This window comes from Jaculus jaculus, chromosome 14 (assembly GCF_020740685.1).
Source record: "Jaculus jaculus isolate mJacJac1 chromosome 14, mJacJac1.mat.Y.cur, whole genome shotgun sequence".
In the NCBI taxonomy this organism is placed as follows: domain Eukaryota; kingdom Metazoa; phylum Chordata; class Mammalia; order Rodentia; family Dipodidae; genus Jaculus; species Jaculus jaculus.
The window spans coordinates 64652496-64676810 of NC_059115.1; the positions used below are offsets into that span (position 1 = coordinate 64652496).

At 43.9% G+C, this 24315-nt stretch overlaps 1 protein-coding gene across 2 annotated transcripts in view; it reads left to right on the top strand.

Annotated features, from left to right (window-relative positions):
• Nr2c2 (nuclear receptor subfamily 2 group C member 2) overlaps positions 1 to 24315 on the top strand; it is a 90303-nt gene that overhangs the window by 51560 nt on the left and 14428 nt on the right. For both annotated transcript variants that reach the window (XM_045133956.1, XM_045133957.1), the window contains 7 exons: positions 2800 to 3000; positions 4949 to 5051; positions 13735 to 13914; positions 16225 to 16372; positions 17064 to 17157; positions 21481 to 21614; positions 22862 to 23039. In XM_045133956.1, the coding sequence (XP_044989891.1) occupies positions 2800 to 3000; positions 4949 to 5051; positions 13735 to 13914; positions 16225 to 16372; positions 17064 to 17157; positions 21481 to 21614; positions 22862 to 23039 (1038 nt within the window). The remainder of the gene's footprint in view (positions 1 to 2799; positions 3001 to 4948; positions 5052 to 13734; positions 13915 to 16224; positions 16373 to 17063; positions 17158 to 21480; positions 21615 to 22861; positions 23040 to 24315) is intronic.

Here is a 24315-nt window from a genome sequence, read left to right on the forward strand (position 1 = left end):
GGATTGCTGTGAGTTCAAGGCCACCATGAGACTGCATAGTGAATTCCTGGGTTAGAGTGAGACCATATATATATATATATATATATATATATATATATATATACATACATATACATACATACATATACATACATATACATATACATATACATATATATATAATATTATATTATATATAATATACATATATATAGACACACAATTTCAAAAAAGTTTTTAAAGCCAGACATGGCAGTGCACACCTGTAATTCCAGCCCACAGTAGTCTGAGATAGGATTGCGAGTTAAAGGCCAACCTAAACTATGTAGTGAGATCCTATCTCAAAAAAAGAAGGGAGAGAGGGAAGGAGGGAAGAAGAAAGGAAGAAAAAGAAGAAAAAAAAAGAAGCAAATGGTGTATAAACACACAAAGTGTGTGCTGTGTTCAGGTCAGGGAACAATCTTCTCCCAGTTTGCCTTTTGTATTAGTTTCCCAAGGCTGCCATAAGAAGTTACTACAAACCTGGTGGCTTAATAGAAATGAGTTCTGTCATAGTTGTGGGGGCCACATGTATAAAATCAAGCTGCTACAGGGCCAGGCTCTCTGAAAGTTCAAGGAAAGCATCTTTTAGCTTTCATAGTTGCAGGGAACTTTGGCATTCCCTATTTGTTTACAACTGCTTCTCTCCAAGTCTCTGCTTCCATGGCCTTCTTATAAGGAAACTGTAGACCAGGGCTCTGGAGCCCCCAGAGGAATTTGGGTTAGGACTTCTCCAGAGTGTATCTCTCGATCTTTTATTGTCTTTTCTCCTTGTGCCAGGCCCATGCTGGCCTTGGACACACAGAGCAGAAGCGCACTTGGCCTTCTATTTTTCAAAACCTCTGGGCCAAGAAATGGAGTGGGCTGAATGGGTTATCAGTAAATGGTGAGCCAAGTGTTTTATCAAGAGGTTCCCTGTATTCTGTCACATTAGGCAAAGTTGGGACCCTCATTCAGAAATAAAATTTAACTATTTCTAGATTTTTTTAGTTTTGTAGATGTGGTAGTTTGATTCAGAGTCCCCCATAAACTTAGGTATTCTGACTGCTAGGTTTCCAGCTGATGGAGATTTGGAAGTTAATACCTCCTGGAGGTAGTGTATTGTTGGGGCTGATCTTATGGGTGTTATAGCCAGTTTTCCCATGCCAGTGTTGGGCATACTCTCCTGTTCCTATTGTCCACCTTATGTGGGCCAGGGGGTGATGTCCACTTTCTGCTCAGGCCATTGTTATCCCCTGCCATCTTCAAGTGTCCCCTTGAGCCTGTAAACCAAAATAAACCTCTTTTTTCCCACAAGCTGCTCTTGGTTGGGTGATTTCTACCAGCAATGTGAACCTGACTCCAACAGTAGATCAGTAGCATCTTAAGAGTTAAAGAAAGAAACAAAGTCAGTGGGTGTGGTAGTGCATACCTTTAATCCCAGCACCAGGGAGGCAGAAGTAGGAGGATGGCTCTGAGTTCGAGGCCACCCTGAGACTACAGAGTGAATTCCAGGTCAGCCTGAGCTAGAGTGAAACCCTACCTCAAAAAAAGACAAAACACAGCCGGGCATGGTGGCACACGCCTTTAATCCCAGCACTCAGAAGGCAGAGGTAGGAGGATTGTCATGAGTTCGAGGCCACCCTGAGACTCCATAGTGAAGTCCAGGTCAGCCTGGGCTAGAATGAGACCCTACCTCGAAAAACCAAAAAGCAACAACAACAACAAAACAGACAGATGGGCAGAGAAAGAAGAGAGATTTTAATTCCAGATATAGTAAATATCTAATCCAAGAATAAAAATAACTTTAAGAAAAATTATTCCTGCCAGCTATGGTGGTACACACCTTTAATCCCAGTGCTTGAGAGGCAGGGTAGGTGGATTACTGTGAGCATCCGAGGCCTCCCTGAGACTACTTAGTGAATTCCAGGTCAGCCTGGGTTAGTATGAAACCTTACATCAACCCCCCACCCAAAAGTTACTTCTGAAACACTGTTGGTATTTTTATTTGTTCCCCTTCTTCATGGACTGCTGTATTATTGCCTTTCTCATTGCTGTGACAAAAGCAACTGAAGGAAGAGTTTATTTTATCTCAGCTTGAGGGGTGCTAATCCATCATGACAGAGACAGCATGACAGCAGGAACATGGAGCAGCTGGTCACAGTGATCCCGACTTCAGCCCATGTACCACACAGATTTAGGGCGGGTCTTAATGCCTCTTCAGTCACACCTTTCTGGAAACATCCTCATCATACCCAGAGGTATATTTCCATGGTGATTTTTTTTTTCTTAATGGTTTTTCGAGGTAGGGTCTTGCTGTAGCTCAGGCTGACCTGGAATTAGTCTCAGGCTGGCCTTGAACTCACAGCCTCCCAAGTGCTGTGATTAGAGGAGTGTGCCGCCACCCACCACACTTCATCCAGTCAAGTTGACATTGATGATTTAACTATCACAACTGGTAAAATATTTATGTATTTGAGGCAGAGAGAGGGAGAGAAGGAGGGAGGTGGAGAGAGAGAGAAAGAGAGAATAGGCACACCAGGGCCTCCAGCCACTGCAAACGAACTTGAGGTTCATGCACCACCTTATGCATCAGGCTTATGTGGGACCTAGAGAATAGAACCTGGGTCCTTAGACTTTGCAGGCATGTGTCTTAACCACTAAGCCATCTCTCCAGCCCTGGTAAAGTATCTTAGATGAGCAGTGACTCAAGTAGTCACTACTTTTGAGTACCTCCTGCAAATGTGCAGGTGCATAGGTCTCACAACAGTATGAGAATGGCCTCTGTGTTGTGTCTTATAGATTGTGACAGACCAGCAGACAGGACAGAAGATCCAAATAGTCACCGCAGTGGACCCCTCCGGATCTTCCAAACAGCAGTTCATCCTGACCAGCCCAGATGGAGCTGGAACTGGCAAGGTGATCCTGGCTTCTCCGGAGACATCCAATGCCAAGCAGCTCATATTCACCACCTCGGACAGCCTTGTCCCTGGCAGGATTCAGGTAAGGCCTCTTTAGAGGTATTTGTTTCAACACTTCTGATACTGAACTTCTTACTTGTGTTTTGTGGCTGGCTTTTTTTTTTAATTTTATCTTATTTTATTTTTTATCTTTTCACAATTTTTATTAACATTTTCCATGATTATAAAAAATATCCTATGGTAATACCTCCCCCCCACACTTTCCCCTTTGAAATTCCATTCTCCATCATATTACCTCCCCATGTGGCTGGCTTATTTTACTGCTTGTTTTCAAGTTTCATTCATGTTTAACAAGTGTCATATTTTTCTTTTTAATTATTTTTTTTTTGAGAGCAAGAATTGGGGCACCAGGGCCTCAGCCACTGAAATTGAACTCCAGATGCTTGTGCCACCTAGTGGGCATGTGTGACCTTGTGCTTGCCTCACCTTTATGCGTCTGGCTTACATAGGATCTGGAGTGTCAAACATGGATCCTTAGGCTTTGCATGCAAGCATCTTAGCTGCTAAGCTATCTCTCTAGCCCCAGATTTTTATTTTTAAGGAATGAATAATATTCCACTGTATAAATACATTGCTTTTCTTTTTTTTTTTTTTTTTTTTTTTTTTTGACAGAATCTCAGTAACCTCAAACTGGCAGTCCTTCTATCTCCCAAGTACACTGTACACGTGGCTGTTATCTTTTCATCTATTGATGGTCACTTGGATTGCTTCCAATTGGTGGTTTTTTGTTTTGTTTTGTTTTTTACTATTAACAGAGTGTACTGCTATGAATTCATGTTGAAGAGGGAGAACTTCCTACTATGGAGAAACTTGAAAAAGTAAAATACAAATTTTTTTTTTCTGACAAGCTAGATATGTTCAACTTTCCAAACTGTCCTCAGAAACAACTTGCACTACAGTTAGCAAGCATTACTTCAGCCTTCCTCTTCCATAGTACAGTGCGATTGTTTGAAGCCAGACTACTAGGCTTGTTGAAAGTACAGGTTTGTGAACAGCTGGCTGCTGATGTCACATTTTACAGATGAGTTTACTTGATTTCTATATGTGGTTTCCCCATGCATGAATCATTTCAAGGCTTATCATGTACTCAAATTACATACATTTTTATAACAGCCATTTTTTACTTTCTCATGTTGGTATCTGTTGTGTAATGGCACTGTGTCTTCTAAAAAAAAATTTTTTTTTTTTTGGTATTTTTTCGAGGTAGGGTCTCACTATAGCCCTCTAGCCCAGGCTGACCTGGAATGCACTGTGGAGTCTCAAGGTAGCCTTGAACTCACAGCGATCCTCCTACCTCTGTCTCCCAAGTGCTGGGATTAAAGGCGTGCACCACCATGCCCAGCTCAAAAAATTTTATTTGAGAGAGAGACAGAGAGAGAATGGGTGCAGCAGGGCTACCAGCTGCTACAAATGAACTCTAGACACATGCACCACCTTGTGCATCTGGCTTATATGGGTACTGGGAAATTGAACCTGGGTCCTTAGGATTCACAGGCAAGTACCTTATCTGCTAAGCCATCTTTCCAGGCCACTGTTTGTCCTCTAGAAAGTTACCTACAACTGAGGGGAAGTAGCAAGCTTCTCGAATCATTTGTTATAGTCCTCAAACCACCAAATGTCTCAGCAAAACACCTACTTAGGAAAGCATGGTCATAGCTCTGACAAGTAGACCTGTTTGCAGACTTTCACACTTTCATAGGATGATAACATCTGGAAAAGCCTTGCTTATCTTCTTTGGAGCATCTATATATTCTTGGTGATGGTAGCCATATACAAGAGCAGCCACTAAAAGGAGCAGGCTGGTGGGAAAGCAGACCTGTCTGGCTGTCAGATGAAATTGTCAGCTGGAATTACCCCAATTATGCTCAGCATGTTTTTGTTTGGAAACCCAATGGTTGGGTTTTACAGTTAGACCTTACTGTGCTTAGTAGTCTGAATTTTAATCAGCACTGTTTGCTGACTTCTCTTAGATCGTCACGGATTCTGCTTCCGTGGAGCGTTTGCTGGGGAAGACAGACGCCCAGCGGCCCCAGGTGGTTGAATACTGTGTGGTCTGTGGTGATAAAGCCTCTGGTATGTGACCCAAACATCTGTTGGTACATGTATTGCATTGACTAACAACATGACTTATTGTGGGGTGGGAAAGGGGTTAATTGAAAATAATGTTATTTGTAGGTTTCAAACACAAAACCCACATAGTAAACAAAGTGGTTTGTCAGATTATTAAAATACATAGAAAGTCAAGAAACTCTGGTTTAGTTGTAAATACTCTATCAAGTTTGTCCAAAAAGAAAAAAAAGATGGGTTGGGGAGATGGTTCAACAAGTAAGAGGACCTGATTTGCCCAAGTTCGATTTCCCAGCATTCACATAAAGAGCATGGCCACACACACCTATAACCCTAGTCCTGTGGGGAGCAATGATTAGAAAATTGCTGGGATTCACTGGTCAGCTAGTCTGACCAAAAAACTTGGAGCTCCTAGTTCAGTGTAAGACTCCATCTTAGGAAAGCATGTGTTGAGTGAGATTGGAGGATACCCACTGTTCTCCTCTGGCCTCCACTTGCACACACACAGGTGCATGCACTAAAAATACCACACATTATTCGTACAAAATGATTTTTTAAAATTCTGTTCATATCTACAAATTTTTTTTTAATTTATTGATTTTATTTGCAAGCAATGAGAGACAGAGAGGGAGGCACACCAGGGCTTTCAGCCATTACAAAGGTACTTCAGATGCATGCACCACCTTATGCATCTGGCTTATGTGGGTCCTGGGGAATCAAACCCTAGTTGTTGGTCTTTGCAGGCAAGTGACTTGACCACTAAGTCATCTCTCCAGTCCACAAATTCAGTCTTGTGACATCTGTGGTGAGGCAGGTTAGGGTGTCTGGACACAAAAAACAAAAAAGCAAGAATGCCCTTGGACTTGCACTCTCCACTTTGCTAGAACTCAAAAAAGAAGCTGGCCTCTCCTTCTCTCTTGTGGGCTTTTTTTTTGTTTTGTTTTGTTTTTGTTTTGTTTTGTTTTTTTGTGATGGCCACCTGGAGGTCATCCTGAGGACTGGCTGCAGCCCCCACCCCCAGTTTCTTGGCACAGACCCAAATAAACACTAGAAGTCCGATTTGTAGCGGCTGACCTAGTGTTTGCCTGCAATTCATACCTGAACTTTCTCAGTTTGTTCCAAACTTTACAAAATGTTTTGATATGTCTCTAAGGTATGTTGTGTATATATAATCCTCTTTATCTAAACTGTCTCTATCATCCTTTGATAAACTGCTGTAATAGAGGATAGAAAGTATGTGGTTCTGGCTCGCTGAAGCAGTCCCCCCCTTGGAAGCTTTGCTGGCTAGTATATTTGTCCCACCCATTGGAAGCTCCATCCTTAAAAGGCACCTGAAGAATGTTTAAAATGAAGGGGGGCCTCAGTGGTACACAGTCACCTACAGAAGTATTTTGCCATGGTCAGCCTGGAAGTTAAACAGAAATTACAATATTTGTGGTCCAAAGGGGGTGTGCTATGTCCCAGGCTGGCAGTAGAACTTGGCAGGTATGAAAGATGCAAGATTAAGGGGTTCAGAGTCTTATGCCATGGTTCCAGCCTGCTGCGGAGTCCAGGTGACACACAGCAGAGTCAGAATCCCAACAGGGAGGCCCTGTGATAACACTGTATGAACCGTGTTACAGTGGAGAGCCAGAGGTGTTGAAAATGCCAGAACTATGGGAGAAAAACAGGCACAGAGAGGTTTAAGCCCAAGAGCGAAGCTATGTGGGCCACAGGCAGCTGAGCTGGAGAGAGTAGACCTACCTAAGCCTTTGGAGCCCAGGAACTGGATATAGAGCTGCATAATTTAAAGGGTTTTTGTTTTGTTTTGTTTTGTTTTGAGGTAGGGTCTCACTCTGGCCCAGGATGACCTGGAATTCACTGTGTAGTCTCAGGGTGGCCTCAAACCCATGGCAACCCTCCTACCTCTGCCTCCCAAGTGCTGGGATTAAAAGTGTGTGCCACCACACCCAGCTATTGTTTTTGTTTTTTTGAGGTAGGGTCTCACTCTGGCCTAGACTGACTTGGCATTAACTTATATAGTCACAAACTGGCTTCAAACTCATGGCAGTCCTCCTACATTTGCCCTCCTCCCCCAAGTACTGGGATTAAAGACATGTGCCACTACACCTAGCTTTTTTTTTTTAATGTGTGTTTTTTTAAATATTTTTATTTACTTGACACAGAAAGAGGGGGAAAGAAAATGAGAGAATGGGCGCACCAGGGCCTTCAGCCACTGCAAGCGAATTCCAGATACATGCGCCCCCTTGTGTATCTGGCTAATATGGGTCCTGGGGAATCAAGCCTGGGTCCTTTGGCTTTGCAGGCAAAGGCCTTAACCTCCAAGTCACCCCTCCAGCCCCCTAGCTTGTTTTTTGTTTCGTTTTTTTTTTTGTTGAGGTAGGGTTTCCCTCTAGGCTAGGCTGACCTGGAATTCACTATGTAGTCTCAGAGTGGCTGTGATTTCTTCTGCCTCCCAAGTGCTGGGATTAAAAGCGTGCGCCACCATGCCCAGCTGTTTGTTTTTTAAATACTTGTTTGTTTGTTTGTTTGTTTGTTTGTTTGTTGTGAGAAGAGAGTAGTATGGGAGTGCCAGGGCATTTTGCTACTGCACATGCAAACACCACTTTGTGCATCTGGCTTTCCGTGGGTACTGTGGAATTAAACCTGGGCCAACAGGCTTTGCAGGCAAACTCCTTTAACTACTGAGCCATCAGCCAGCCCCAGTTTAAAGTTTGCTCTGTTGGATTTGTCTTGCTTTGGTCTGATCATTACATGCTGTGCCCCCATTCTTCCCTTTTGGACTGAGAATGCTTACTAAGTATGAACTCATTTATTTGTGCTGTGTGTGTGCGCGAGAGTGCACAGCATACGTGTGGGGATCAGAGGATAACTTAGGTGCTGGTCGTGCCTTCTACCTTGTTGTTAACTGCTGTATTTGCCAGGCTAGCTGACACAAGATCTTCCAAGAAATTCTATCTCCACCTCCCTTCTTGAATATAAGTACACTGGAATTACAGATGCTGTCACAAATCCAGTGTTTACATGGGTTCTTGAGATCAGAATGCAGGTACACTTGTGCAGCCAGCACTTCATCCACTGAACCATCTCCTCAGTAACTTTTTTTCTTTTAATTATTATTTGAGAGAGAAAGCGGCAGATAGAGAATGAGTGTGCCAGGGCTGTGAGCCACGGCAAATGAATGCCAGATGCATGTGCCACTTTGTACATCTGGCTTACTTGGGTCCTAGAGAATTGAACCTGGGTTCTTTGGCTATGTAGGCAAGTCCCTTGTAACATTTTTGGGTTTTCTTTCTTTTTTTTTTTTTTTAATTTTTATTTTTATTTGAGAGTGACAGACACAGAGAGAGAGAGAGAATGGGCGCTCCAGGGCCTCCAGCCACTGCAAATGAACTCCAGACACATGCGCCCCTTGTGCATCTGGCTAACATGGGTCCTAGGGAATGGAGCCTCAAACCAGGGTCCTTAGGCTTCACAGGCAAGCGCTTAACCACTAAGCCATCTCTCCAGCCCACATTTTTGGTTTTTCAAGGTAGGGTCTCACACTAGCCCAGGCTGACCTGGAATTTACTGTGTAGTTTTAGTGTGGCCTCGAACTCATGGCTATCCTCCTGCCTTTGCCTCCTGAGGGCTGGGATTAAAGGCGTTGCCACCACGCCCGGCAGTAACTTTGTGTTTTGATGTTAGAGCAGCTCAGTTCTTTGCCTAATGCTCTGAAGAGACTCTTCACTTAAACTTTTTAAAAAGTCTTTTGTGTGATACGACACCCATATGCTTGCCTGCCGCTGGGGTACATACCTACAGTGGCCTGAGTGAGCTAAACATTAGGGATTGCACTTTATCAGTCTTGTTTGGAGCTAGAATCTATTGATTCCAGAGTTTGCAGGTCTCTTAACAGTTCTCAGGTCTCTGATCCCCTGAAGGACTGGGGTTACAGGCTCACATGGCCATGCCCAGCTATTTACAGGGATCTGAATATTTGAACTCCAGCCATCTCAGGCCTTCATACGTGTGCAGGAAGTGCACTTAATTGCAGGGCCATCTCTCTAGCTTGCACTTACACTTACACTTTTAAACAATGCTCAAATTGTTAAAAACGGGGAAATTATGAAGTCACACAGAATTCATTTTTGCATTACAAGAAGACTATGAGGGCTGAAGAGATGGCTTAGTAGTTAAGGCACTTGCCTGAGAACCCTAAGGACCCTTTTAAGACTCTTCAGATCCCATGTAAGCCAGATGTACAAGATGATGCAAGCATGCAAGGTCACACACGCACACAAGGTGGCACCCACATCTGGAGTTCTATTTCAGTGGCTGGAAGCCCTTGTGTGCCAATTCATCTCCCCCCCCCCCACCACCACCCATACATACACAACACAAGTCCAGTCTATTGGGCTTGCCTCACAAAAAAAAAAAAAAAAAAAAAAAAAAAACAAAAAAAAAAACAGAAGATGACAACTATGAGCTATGGGGACAAGAGACAGAAGGTTCTGACTTACAAGTGTTATTTAACTGTTAACAAGAGGTGCACTTGTCATGGTTAATCTCTGGTTGTCAGCATGACAGGACTTAAGCCATCATAGAACCAAATCTCTGGGAATGTCTGTGAGGTAGGTTGTGTAGGTTGGATTGAGATGGGAGGACACACCCTGAGGGGTGGTACTGTTCATGGGCTGGGTCCTGGACTGACTAAAAAAGATTAGAGTATGTGAATGAGGCAGTGGGAGAAAAGGGAATACTGGCTTCCTATTGGTCAGGGCTCTTAGGAACATAAAGAAAAGGCCTCATCACACAGGCTTCCAGTGCCACTGTCTGCAGTTCTTAGAAGTCACTCAGAGATAGAGGAGACCCTGTAAGACAAAGCATGCTAACAGAGGTCATTTTAGTAATACTGTACTTCATGGGACAAAATTGAGATCCATGGGAACATCCTACGTACTAGAGCTCAGGACCGTGGATGGCATCCTATGAAATGTGTGCTCTAGACAGTGCAGCTGCAGACTTGTGTGATATAAGCAAGATGAACCAGAAGAGCCATGCACAGGCAGTCACAACTGGAAACACGCTTGTAGTGAACAAAACACTTTATCAGATATGAAGGGTAAACCCAAAATGTGGCCATTGTTGTTGTTGGGGTTTTTTGTTTGTTTTTCTTTTTTGTTTTTTTTTGGGGGGGGTTGTTTGTTTGTTTGTTTTTACCGTCATTGGTTGGAGGCACTGAAGTGAATGAGAATAGAACAGTAAGCTGTGTTCTTAGAAGGGTCTGGGCAGCTAACCCAACTGAGCCAGGAAACACCTTCTTCACTTTGGGCCATCATGTCACCATTCCTTTTCCCGTGGAGGAAGCTTAAAGACCAGGAGGTGACTCAGAGAGCCTGCTTGATGCAGGCATGAGTGACAGCCTAGGGCTGACAAGCATGTGCTGTTCATCATCCTGCAGGATGGGCACTGGCTTTAGCTTTAGTAGACAGTCCAGAGCAGCATGTTCTCAACTCCCCCATGTGTTAAGGTTGTGCAAAGAGTATTCAGGTCATGCCATTGGGCAGCTGTTCCTTAATCTGAGAGCTTCTGTTTTGTTCCATCATGACCTTATGAGGCTACTATAGAGATGGTGGTACCTTTCTGTACCATCCCCTTCCCCCCCCAAAAAAGGCTGTTGTGCCTAATGGTCACACTGTCATTAATTGGCCCCATGGTGTCAGCATCAGACTTGGTCATCCCGAGAGACTCCTTTTTTTAAATGCACCATCCATGGAACCCTTTCTTTCTAATTAGTCTCTCTTCTATTTTGATATCATTTTTTTTCTTCCTATTATAAAGTTCTTGTTGTAGGTAGTGTCAGGCTCTATGAGGTCATGAATATCAAAGCCATTTAGTGTCTGGAACATTGCACTGTAAACAGTCCTACAGCTGCTAATTTTTTCTGACCCCTGCCCTTCTACAATGGATGCTGAACCTTGGAGAGTGTGATAGAAATGTCTCAGTGCTAAACATTTCACTGGTACTTCTTCTCACACTGTGATGAATTTTGAGTTACCCCAGGGGTCACTGCCATCTGAAAAGAGAAGTTTCTCTAAACAAAAGTGAGAGTAGCATTAATATATGGGCATAAACATAAGTGTTTAGAAGGCAGTTTGGTAGGCAGAATGTATCCATTTAGGGCTGGAGAGATAGCAGTTAGGCACTCTTGCCTGCAAAGTCTAAAGACCCAGTTCAAATCTCCAGGACCTAAGTAAGCCAGCTGCACAAGTCAGTGCATTCATCTGGAGTTTGTTTACAGTTGTTAGTGGCCCTGCTATGCCCATTCTCTCTCTCCCTCCCTCTCTGTGTCTCAACTAAAATTAAAAAATAAATAAATAAATGTTCATTTAGCCACACAGTAGTAGTCATTACCCCTAGGGCTATGACCACCCCAGCCTTAGGCTTTTGACTAGGTTTTCCCTCCCATGGAGTGGGCTTCCAGTCTAGTCAGAAAGCAGTTGGTTTTCTCCATAACAGACATGTCACTATTGCACCATTTGGCCTGGCTGGACAGCCATAAGGCACGAAGGTTCTGTAAGACCCCCAGAACGAGGACCCCACACTCTGCCCAGAAATGGCGACACCCCAAATCACTCATGAGAAATGGTCTTGATGCAAACAGCAAGAGGATTTTTATTCCAAGGGCGCTGGGGCCCACAGTCGTACACCGCACAGGGGTAGAGGACTGCAGAGCCCCGAATGCAGGAACGGGACAGTTTTTATAGGGTTTCTAACAAAGCCTGTGCATTAGACCAATCATTTCTTTAACATCAGGAGCCCGTGGGGTGCAAGCCAGTCAGTTTGTGCCACTCCATAGTTTCTAAGCCAATTAGTTTAATTTGTTCAAGCCCCTCGTGGACCAATCATTCTCTTATGACCTTGGTGGTCAGCATTTGCGCAGGTCCTTGGGTGGGAGTAAGCAGAGTGTGGTATCAGTCTCCTATGACCTTGGTGGTCTGAGGCAGGCTGCTACGGCTTATGGTGCGGGCTACTAAGGCTTACGGTGCAGGCTATTAGGGCTTATGGTGCAGGCTATTTACAGAAACCAAATAAGTGGTTCACTTTATTATTCATTTCCCATCCTTGAGGTCTATCTCTTTTTACCTAGTTGTATATTAGGAGCAGGCTCTGATACAATGAGAAGAGGGATTCTTTACTTGCTTCCAACAGAGAGTAAAGCCTGGAGTTTGAGCTATGCAGGGGCCCGCTTAAGCTCCCTTTGGAGCGTGATAGTATTTCTGGGCTTCTGAATTCTTGGGCCTTTCAGTTCCACTGCCGGTTAACATCATTGGTGACTTCTCTTTCCCAAAAGGCTACATGCTGCATAACTCTTTCCAGATAAGCACGAGCTTGATTTCTCAGTGACACACTGCCTAAGTATGTCATGTCTTCAGCAATAGGGTCTCATCTAGTTCTGATGTACAACCAAGAATCTTGGCCTGTAATGTTTTGGAAGCACCAGGGACCTCCCTGGCCAACAATATACTGGAAGATAACCCACCCCTGGCCCTGAAATTTTTCTAATTAACAACTTAGGATTTTTCTGGGCACACCATTATCCACCTCCATAAGATAGTTCTACCCAAAATTTTATTTTATTTTATTTTATTTTATTATTATGGTTTTTCGAGGTAGGGTCTCATTCTGGATCAGGCTGACCTGGAATTAACTATGTAGTCTCAGGGTGGCCTTGACATCACAGCAATCCTTCTACCTCTGCCTCCTGAGTGCTGGGATTAAAGGCGTGCGCCACCACACCCGGCTCCAAATTATTTAATTTTTTTGTGTTTATTTTTATTTATTTAAGAGCAACAGACAGAGAAGGAGGGAAGGAGGAGGGAAAATGGGCGTGCTGGGGCTTCCAGCCACTGCAATCAAACTCCAGGCATGTGCACCCCCTTGTGCATCTGGCTGACTTGGGTCCTGGGGAATCGAGCCTCAAACCAGGGTCCGTAGGCTTCACAGGCAAGCACTTACCGCTAAGCCATCTCTCCAGCCCTCCAAATTCTTTTTTTAACACATGTAGTATTGGTTAGTAAAGAAGGTAGGTTTCCATGTAGTTTATTCATGACATCTGAAATTTTGATTAATCCTCCTTCCACCCCTCCTTTCCATACCGTCACCTGATCCCACTTAGACCATCTTCTTACCGCCATTATTCAGCTGTTCTACTTACATATCTACAGTAGCTCTTCTCCACACACCCCCTCCCCCAGTAGTCCCTTTCAGTTTCCTGGCCTCTACTACAGACTTTTATTCCATCTCATATATACATCTAAATGTCTGTGGCTAGGATCAACATATGAAAGAAAAGATGCAGTGTTTTATTTTTCTGGGTCTGAGTTAACCTCACTTAGTTAACCTTTCAAGATCCATCCATTTCCCTGCAAATTTCATTTTTCTTTACAGCTGAATGAAACTCCATTATGTAAATGTACCGCATCTTCATTATCTGTTCATCAGTTGAAGGGCATCTATTGTGAATAAAGCAGCAATAAGCATTGATTCACACATATCTCTACAATAATGAGAGTCCTTAGGGTATATACCTAAAAGTGGTATAGCTGGGTCATATGATAATCGGGTTTTAGCTGGAGGCACTTATTTTCAAAACAGGGCTGGGGCTGCTCCCAGTGAACCATCTCATGTACTTTGCTCCCTCTAGGCCGTCACTATGGGGCTGTCAGTTGTGAAGGTTGCAAAGGTTTCTTCAAAAGGAGCGTGAGAAAAAATCTGACCTATAGCTGCCGGAGCAACCAAGACTGCATTATCAACAAGCACCACCGCAACCGCTGTCAGTTCTGTCGACTGAAGAAGTGCCTAGAGATGGGCATGAAGATGGAATGTGAGTAACAGTGTCTGCACCACCCCCGCTAATGTGGAGTAAGAAGAGTAAGAGCCTACTAAATAACGTTTCTGTACTTGGCTTTAAAATACCTTACGGAAAAAATACCTACATGGCTTCATTTGGCTTTACCTTCAGGGCCTGCCAGGAAAACCAGTCATCACTCTTGGGCTTCGTCAGTCCCTGTGGTTTGTATGGAAGCCCCTTTCCAGATGGGTCAAATCAGGACAGGGGAATGAGGTTCACATGAGAATCAGAGTGTAGTTGAAGTCACTTTCCAGTTCTGTTACCAAAGAACTATGGGGAGCATGGAGCCTCTCTCAGCTCCCAGACCTCATCTATTAACCCGAACTCCTTTCGTATTGTTTTTCTCTATGGTTAGTAGTGACCATAATGGGCCTTTGCACTCACAGGTATGGCCACAAACTCAAGGTCCAGTTGCATCTTAATTTTTTTTTTTTATTTTTAGCCGGGTGTGGTAGCACATCACATGCCTTTAATCCCAGCACTCGGGAGGCAGAGGTAGGAGGATCGCCGTGAGTTCGAGGCCACCCTGAGACTACATAGTGAATTCCAGGTCAGCCTGAGCTAGAATGAGACCCTACCTTGAAAAACCAAAAAAAAAAAAAAAAAATTTTTTTTTTTTTAATCTTATCTACTTTTTAAAATATTTTTTTTATTTCAGAAAGAGACAGAAGCAGATAGAAATAATAAGCAGGGGCCCGGCGTGGTGGTGCATGCCTTTAATGCCAGCACTCGGGAGGCAGAAGTAGGAGGATCGCCATGAGTTCAAGGCCACCCTGAGAATACATAGTTAATTCCAGGTCAGCCTGGACCAGAGTGAGACCCTACCTTGAAAAACCAAAAAAAAAAAAGAAAGAAAGAAAGAAATAATAAGCAGGGGTCTGGGAAATGGCTTTGCAGTTAAGGTGTTTGCCTGCGAAGCCTAAGGACCCTGGTTCAATTCCCCAGGACCCACATAAGCCAGATACACAAGGGGCACATGCATCTGGAGTTCATTTGCAGTGGCTAGAGGCCCTGGCATGCCCATTTTCTCTCTCTCCCTCTCCCTCTCCAATAAATTAATTAATTAAAGCAAAATTTAAAAAAAATATAAGTGCACCAGGACTTCCAGCTACTGCACAACTCCAGATACATGCACCACCGTGTGCTTCTGGCTTATATAGATGCTAGAGAATTGAACCTGGGTCCTTAGCCTTTGCAGGCAAGCACCTTAACTGCCAAGCCATTTCTCCAACCCCAGCTACATTTAGCTTGTTATCAGAATATCTGGATCTAAAGCTGGGCATGGAGGCACACACCTTTAATCCCAGCACTTGGGAGGCAGATATGGGAGGCTCACCCTGAGTTTGCGGCCATCCTGAGACTACATCATGAATTCCAGGTCAACCTAGGCTAGTGATACTCTACCTCAAGTAAAAATAAAACAAAAAGTTGGGCATGGTGGCACATGCAGAGTTCGGAGGATCACTATGAGTTTGAGGCCACCCTGAGACTACATAGTGAATTCTGGGTCAGCCTGGACTAGAATGAGACCCTACCTTGAAAAAATAAAAATAAAAACCAAGGGCTGGAGAGATGGCTTAGAGGTTAAGTGCTTGCCTGTGAAACCTAAGGACCCTGGTTCGAGGCTCAATTCCCCCAGGACCCACATTAGCCAGATGCACAAGGGGGTGCACACGTCTGGAGTTCGTTTGCTGTGGCTGGAAGCCCTGGTGCGCCCATTCTCTCTCCCCCCTTTCTCTCTCTGTCGCTCTCAAATAAATAAACAAAAAAAAATTTTTTTTAATAATAAAAACCAAATATATGTTGTTGTTGTTTGGAGAAATTGCTATATAAAGTTAATGATCCATCAGTTTACTGGAGCTATTCAGACTGGAATTAGACATGAGAATGGTTGCTCTGCCATACATGGCATGGACTATGTGTGAAGGGTCCACTTGAAGAAGGGCATTTCTTATCCTGGGCAAAATAGTAGCAAGAAGTAAAAATTCAGAGTGCTTTGTGAGCCTCCTTGGGTTACACCCAAGTTACAGTTTCTCAGCAGGCAACACCTGCCATTTCAAGCCCCTCTGTATGCCTATAGATTTGACATTGGCATTGTGTGGCTTTGGCACTTCTGTCCTTTGGTGGAAAGGCCAAGGTGACATTTGAGTTAGACAAATTAAGCACTGGAGTTTGTCATCCTGTATGACAGATGTGCTAAGGGATAACCTTCCTTTAGAAGTGAAGCTGTGGTGTTATTGATTCAACTCTCTTCTCTAATGAGTGTTTATGTTACGATTTAAGCTGTACAGAGTGAACGGAAGCCCTTTGATGTGCAACGAGAGAAACCAAGTAATTGTGCTGCTTCAACTGAGAAAATCTATATCCGCAAGGACCTGAGAAGTCCTCTGATAGCCACTCCCACATTTGTGGCAGACAAGGATGGAGCAAGGTCAGTCTTGTGTTTCCCCAGAGGGCAGCACTATGATTGGCCTCCAGAACTGGTACAGATATTCCTGGAAAAAGCATGTATATGGCTCCCACCTCCCTGCCCCCATCCCTGGCTTGCTTCATCCTCCTCTGGAGCCTCTCAATCACACTGCTAAGCCTAGCTCCATTCAGAACTCCGTTCAGTCTTGGAAAGAAGGCTTCATTCAGACAGGGGGAAAGATTGTTTGATGCTCTAAATTTGAGCATTTTCATAATAGAGACCAAAGACCTAAAGTGAAGAAAGGTTCTCATCATGTCATGAATTAGCCTGAACGTTTTTTAATATAATCTATAGGATTTGTTTTAAAGGGAAAGAAGGAAGACCAGAGATTCAGACTGTGTCAGAGAGAGCTGGGGTTGAAAGTGCCTTGGTGATTTTCTGAAGATCAGCTTAGCTTCTTGGCAAATGGCCACAGTCAGTGTGGAAGGCCTGGGTGTGTGCATTTGTGTTCTATCCTTTCTCAGGCTGTAGCCTGGCTTTGTGAGAAGCTCACTGCCAACAGAGGGCTGACCACTCACCCTGGCTGAATGTAGTTAGTTTTTCTCCTAGTAGGGAGCCTTGCATATGTGGAAGTCAAGTGAATGATGAAACATGAACACACTGCACATAAACTGTTGGAAAGCTATTCTGGGTTTCTTTATGTCTTAAATAGACAAACAGGTCTTCTTGATCCAGGGATGCTTGTGAACATCCAGCAGCCTTTGATACGTGAGGATGGTACGGTTCTCCTGGCCACGGATTCCAAGGTGATGTTCTTTCCTCCAGCTTCCTCTCCTCTCCTGGGTGGCAGAACAGGCTGCTTCTCCAACTTTACCTGCCTTCTTGGCCTTCAGAGACCACACTGAAAGTGTGGTGTTCTGCAGCTCAGTGTGCTTCTTGTAGCCATGCTAAGATTTGTTCTAATGACACTGATGGCTTTTAAGAAACCTCAGTTGGGGCTGCCTGGTTATAGTCATCACATGGCAGTTTGGTGGACATTCTGTGGTTCTTTATTAATTTTCTTCCCTTGAACACACTGACTGGACTATCAGCATGCTGGAAAAACATGTACTTTTCCTAAGATGGCCTTTTGCAGAAGCTCCCCAGTTCCTTATTAGATGATCTTTAGTAGGCCAGCAACTCTCAAGCCTTACGAGGCAGATCATACAGAATTAACTTACGAACACAGATGTCTGTCAGTCCAAGAGGTAGGTAGCTATCTGGCTCCTGTGAAGACAGCCAAGGAGTAGGGCTTTATTCTGTCCAGGGTAGGTCATTGTTTTCATTGTGTTGGGCTTTTGGCTAATTGCTTGTGGTGGTTTTTTATTTTGATATCTTGTTTTTAAAGTTTTTTGTTGCTGTTATGTTTTTGTCTTTCTGTTTTTCAAGGTAGGGTCTCACTCTAACCCAGGCTGACCTGCAATTCACTATGTAGTCCACGGTGGCCTTGAACTCATAGCAGTCCTCCTACCTCAGCCTCCCAAGTGCTGAAATTAAAGGCATGTGCCAACATGCCAGGCAGAGGGGGAGAGAATGGGTGCACCAGGGCCTTTAGCCACTGCAAACACTCCAGGTACACGTGACACTTCTATGTTGGTACTGGCGAATTGAACTCCTGTCATTTGGCTTTACGAGCAGATGCCTTAACTTTGCAGCCCTTATTTTGTTTTGTTTATTTATCAGAGACTGGGAGGGGGGGGGCTCACCAGGGCCCTCTGGCCACTGCAAAGTAACTCCAAATGCATGCACCACCCTGTGCATCTGGCTTACATGGGACCTGGAGAATCAAACCTGGGTCCTTAGGCTTTGCAGGCAAGTGCCTTAACTGCTAAGCCATCTCTCCAGTCCTTTTTAAGTTTTGTTTTTATTTATTTACTAGAGACAGGGAGAATGAGAGAGAGAGAAAAAACTGGAATTGTAGAGTCACAGTCTTACTGTGTAGCCCAGGCTAACCTGAAACTCATTATCCTCCTACAGCCTCCTCCTGAGGGCTGGGATTATAGGCATAAATCACCATGCCTGGCTTTCCCACTCTTTTTGGTTTTATGAGGTAGGCTTTCACTTTAGCCCAGGCTGAGCTAGAATTCAACTATGTAGTCTCTGGGTGGCCTCAAACTCATGGCAATCCTTCTACCTTTGCCTCCCGAGTGCTGGGATTAAAGTCATGTATCACGATGCCCATTTTGTTTTTGTTTCCATATTTATTTTTATTTATGAGATAGAGAATAGGTGCACCAAGGCCTCCAGCTGCTGCAAATGAACTCCAGACATGTGAGCCGCCTTGTCCATCTGGCTTCCACGGGTCCTGGGGAATCAAACCTGGGTCCTTTGGCTTTGTAGGCAAGTGCCATAACTGCTAAGCCATCTCTCCAGTCCTCTTTCTTTGATACTTATTTTGAGAGAAAGACCAAGTAATCAAAGAGTGCGTGCGTGTGTGTGTGTGTGTGTGTGTGTGTGTGTGTGTGTGTGTGTGGCGGCTTGCCACTACAAAAGAACTCCAAATGCATGCAGCACTTTGTGTGTCCGCTTTACATAGGTACTAGGGATTCAAACCCAGGCCAGAAGGCTTTATAAGCCAAGTGCCTTTTAACCACTGAGCCATCTCCCCAGTCCTCTCCCCCTGCGTTTTTTTGAACTTTATTTTCTTTCAGTATACCTTCCTAGTGTGATGACCTACATCTTAACAGTAGTTGCATAATACTGTATGGTTCTACTGATATTTGTTACCAGTTCTGTTAAAACCTGTGGGTTCTTAATTTTCACACAGACACTTGTGTATACTTGCCTTGCTTTATCACTAGCTTTCTTTGGTTAAGTTGAAATACAATTAACATATCATCCTTGTAGGGTATAGTTTGGTGGATTGTAGTGTAGTCTCATGATTTGCAATCATCACCACAAATTCCAAAATATTTTCACCATCCCAAAAGAAACCTTGAACACCATTTAACAGTCACTCTTGTCTCCCAGACTGTGTCAACTACAAACCTAGTTTCTGACTCATTTTTAACAGTTCTACACATTTCATCTAAGAGGAATCATAAGTGTGTACCCTTCACGCTGTTTTTTGTTTTTTGTTTGTTTTTTTTTTTATTTTCACAGCATGTATCTGTCAGGGTGACCCGTGACACACCTGTACCTGAAGCATTCCTTTTCACTGCCTGAAGTCATGCTACTTTACTGCTCTATCCCACATGGTACTTGTAGACATTTGGGTTGTTTCTACTTTTAAGAGTGGGATTGCTGCCTACACAGCAACTTTTGTATTTAAACTTTGCAGAGCTGTCAGACCAGTTGTCAAAGTGATTTCCCAGTTTATAGTCACACCAGCAATATATAAGGGCTCTAATTTGTCCATATGCTGGGCAACACTTGATGCTGTTTCTTTGAGTGCAGTCATCCATTGTATTTGAAGTATCACTGAGGTTTTGATCTGCATTTCCAATGATGTTTGAACATCTTTGTATGTGCCTATTGGCCATTTTTTATAATCTTTGGAGAAACGTCTCTAGATCCTTTCTTTTGTCCCTTGTTAAATTAGGTTGTCCTTTTTGTCTGTTTTCAAGACAGGGTCTCACTTTGGTGCAGACTGACCTGGAACTTACTCTGTAGTCCCAGGCTGGCCTCAGACTTGGCAGTTCTCCTACCTCTGCCTCCTGACTGCTGGGATTAAGGCCTGTGCCACTACCTGCCTGGCTTGCTGTTTTGCTTGTTTGTTGTATTGTTGTGTGTATGTGGTTTTATTTGTTTCTGGGCTTTTTTAAAATTTATTTTTGTTTTGTTTTGTTTTGTTTTATTTTTTGAGATGGGGTCTCACTCTAGCCCAGACTGACCTGGAATTCATGGCAGTCCTCCTACCTCTGCCTCCTGAGTGCTGGGATTAAAGGCATGTGCCACCATATCCAGTTTGGGTTATTTTTTGTTGTTGAGTTGCAGGATATTTCCTCCCACCCCATAGGTACTTTTACTACTTTGTTTTTGTTTTTTAATATTTTATATTTTTTAATTTGTTTATTTGAGAGAGAGAGAGAATGGGCACTCCAGGGCCTCTAACCACTGCAACAAATTCCAGCCAAATTTGCCACCTAGAGCATCGGGCTTATGTGGGTACTAGGGAGCCAAACCTGGGTACTTAGGCTTTACAGGCAAGTGCCTTAACTGCTGAGCCACCTCTCCAGCCCTTTCTTCTTTCTTAATGTTATTTCTTTGCATACGCACATGTATGTGTTGTATATCTATGTGCTCCAGAATCACTTGCTGCAAACAAATGACCATCCAGCTGGGTATACTGGCGCACACCTTTAATCCCAGCATTTGGGAGGCAAAGGTAGGAAGACCACTCTGAGTTCAAGGCCAGTTTAGGATTAGAGTGAGTTCCAGATCAGTTTAGGCTAGAGTGAGACCCTACCTTCAAAAAATAAAATAAACTGCCCTTTCAGTTTTATGTGGTCGTCTTGGGATTGGAATCTGGTTTGGCAAACTTTGTAAGCAAGTGTCTTTAAATTGCTGGGCCATATCTTTGGAAGCACAAAAATTGTATTTAATGAAGTGCACTTTGTTTTTCTCTCATTTGCTCACTATGTCTTTGTTTCAACATACGTGGATCTGTGTGATCAGAAGCAACATACAAGAAAGCTGATCCAATAGATAGCCAAAAAGATATCTCTGTATTATAAATAATGTTATAAGATATTTTAATATCTGGCATGTACATATATTATATACGTTATTAAAATAAACTTTATTTTCTACAAAAGTCAAAAAAAAAGATATTCCTGGTTGTGGCCCTTCATTCACTCCCCCTCAAACCTGGTTTTGTTTTTTTGCTGGGGACAGGGGGAGTGTTTTTGTTTTTGTTTTGTTTTGAGGTAAATGTTTCACTTTAGCCCCGGTTGAACTAGAACTCACTCTGTAGTCTCAGGCTGGCCTCAAAACTCCCAGTGATCCTTCCACCTGTGCCTCCCAAGTGCTGGGATTAAAGGCGTGCACTACCACACCTGGCTTAAACCTGGTTGTGAATCTGCATTATATTTTTATTGCTCTTATAAGCCATGTGTTCATTTTTAATACTTTTTTTTATTATCTACTAGGCTGAAACAAGCCAGGGAGCTCTAGGTACACTGGCAAATGTAGTGACGTCCCTTGCCAATCTAAGTGAATCCTTAAACAATGGCGACACTTCAGAAATCCAGCCAGAGGACCAATCTGCAAGTGAAATTACTCGGTATGGGCCCGTGTGGGTGGTCAGAGGCTCCCCATCTGATATCCTCCACCCCTAAATTGCAGTGTTGTGATAGTAGATGCCAAAATTTTGGCATCTGTCTTGTACACGTGTTTCTTGTTTGTTTGTTTTGCAATGCTGGCAGTTGACCTCAGCCTCATGTATGCTAGCCGGCCAGTGCTCTGCCACCGAGCTACTTGTGCATGACCAAGGACTATAAAGTTGTCACAGTGACCCTGCATATTCCTCTCTGGGCATATGGACCTACTTACATGATGTGATATAAGACAATCAAAACTGCTTTTGGGCCGGGCTTGGTGGTGCACGCCTTTAATCTCAGCATTCAAGAGGCAGAGGTAGGAGGGATCACCATGAGTTCCGAGGCCACTCTGAGACTACATAGTGAATTCCAGGTCAGCCTGGGCTTAGAGTGAGACCTTAGCTTGAAAAACCAAATAAAGAAAAACAAACTGCTTTTGGCCAGGTATGGTGGTGCATGCCTTTAATTCCAGCACTCAGGAGACAGAGGTAGGAGGATCCCTGGGGGAGAGGGGGGGGAACAAACCTGCTTTTCATTCTAAACAAAGGGGAAGGAAGTTAGGCAGCACAGTGGAAGTAACCCCTTACTTTCAGTGAACAAACGTTATTTGAATTGACCACTATGTGATCACACCTTCTCCTGCCTCTGTTTTTGCTTGGATTTTCAAGTTTGTTTTTCTGAGTGGTGAGTGCTAGCTGATAAAGAGCACCAGCTGGTTCCAGGTGGCATTTGCTAAGGTGTTTCTTTCCTGCAGCTTGCTCCCTGTGTTTTGCTCCTTCCACTTTAAGTCTGGAAGTTAGGCCAAGTAGATACATGCTGGGCACCACACAAGTCCTCTGATCCTCATGTTAATTTGCAGTCTAACAACAAAATTCAGATTGAGGGCCTGACGAAAAGCATGGATTTGAGTTAAGTAGAATTCTGGTTGCATTTACCATGTGGGTAGTCTTGGAAAAGTTACTTAAATCTGTAAAATAGAGTTTCCACTTTTGGAGGAAAGCTATGAAAAACAAAATTATAGGTGACGATTTAACACTACATTGCCCAGCCTCTAATACAATATATAAATACTAGATAAAAGCTTCCCTGTGCCCTCCTCGGCAAGTGGAACTGGATTATCTACCTTAGTACATAGCTTTTCTAAATAGCATTTCAGCTAGAGCTCTCTTCTCTCACTTGTCATTAATGCCTGCTTTGTTTTTGCTCACAGGGCATTTGACACCTTAGCTAAAGCTCTTAATACCACAGACAGCTCCTCACCTCCAAGCCTGGCAGATGGGATAGACACCAGTGGAGGAGGGAGCATCCATGTCATCAGCAGAGACCAGTCAACCCCCATCATTGAAGTTGAAGGCCCCCTCCTTTCAGACACACATGTCACATTTAAGGTGAGCACACTGAGCCTAATACATGCCACCTACCTCCCTACATATGCTGGGGCCAGGCTCTGTTCCAAGGTTGTTTCACAGTGGGGAAAAAATAAAATAAACCATGTAAATGAGCTCGTTTTCTTATTGTGGTGTTAGACAACATGGTTGCATGCAAGATCTTGGACTGTTCTTCACCGTTTGGTTCTGAAGGTGACCGTGAAATCATTGTGGCCAAAGGGGCTGCTGTGGTGCTGACCTCAGTGTTAGTCAGGGGCTGACTGCTCTGCTTCTGCTTTCACCTTCCCGTGGCTTCAGCATAGGCTCCTGCAGGCACCTTGTCTCCTGTCTGTGTAGTAGAAGCCCTCAAATGAACTCTTAAGCAAGCAAGCAGCCGGCCACTGACTCATCTTGACTACACCGCCCTATAGAGCCATAGCTACCATCTTTGAGGAGTGCTATTTTCAGTCTACCTCACACTCCCCATCCCTACCTGCTCTTCCTACAGGGCCCTAATAGGCTTCCAGGTTTGTCTCCAGGATGTCCCCTGTGCCCCTACTTTTTTTTTTAATATTGTATTTATTTATTTATGTGCGAGGGAGATAGAAAGAGGCAGATAAAGAGAGAATAGGCATCCCGGGGCTTCTAGACATATGCGCCACTTTGTGCATCTGGCTTATGTGGGTAATGGGGAATCAAACCTGAGTCCTAGGGCTTTGCAGGCAAGTGCCTTAACTGCTGAGTCATCTCTCCAGCCCTGGGCTACTACTCTTTACTAGAGAGGTCTAGTCAGTTATTTGGGTGGACGGCATCCTTGCTCACACTTGCCTAGAGGTTCTCAGGCTAGTCACCAGCTTCAATGGCACTGGAGTCCTTGGGAACATCAAAGACCCTAGAGCCCAGGCAGACTATTCTGGTAGTGAAACATTACCCTCCCACATCAGGGCTCCTGCTCTCTCATTGTCATCTTGGGGCTACTTTAAAAAAAAAAAAAAAAAAACACTGTCAATCTGTGCAACTGACCCTGTGTCCTTTACAATTTAGACTTTACTATGGCTCAGAGTGGACTAGGACACGGTTTAGCTGAAACAAGCTGTGAAGAATGCTTTGGCAGAGTGATCTGGGAAGTTTCCCCCAGAGACCTATCAGCCCATTGCAGACTGTTAGACCATATTAGACATGTTAAACCATGGGGGCTGGTGCAAGCCTTTGCTCCACTAAAAATGGGCCCTCAGTGCCTGGTGTAGTGGTGCAAGCCTTTAATCCCAGTGCTCGGGAGACAGAGGTAAGAGGATCG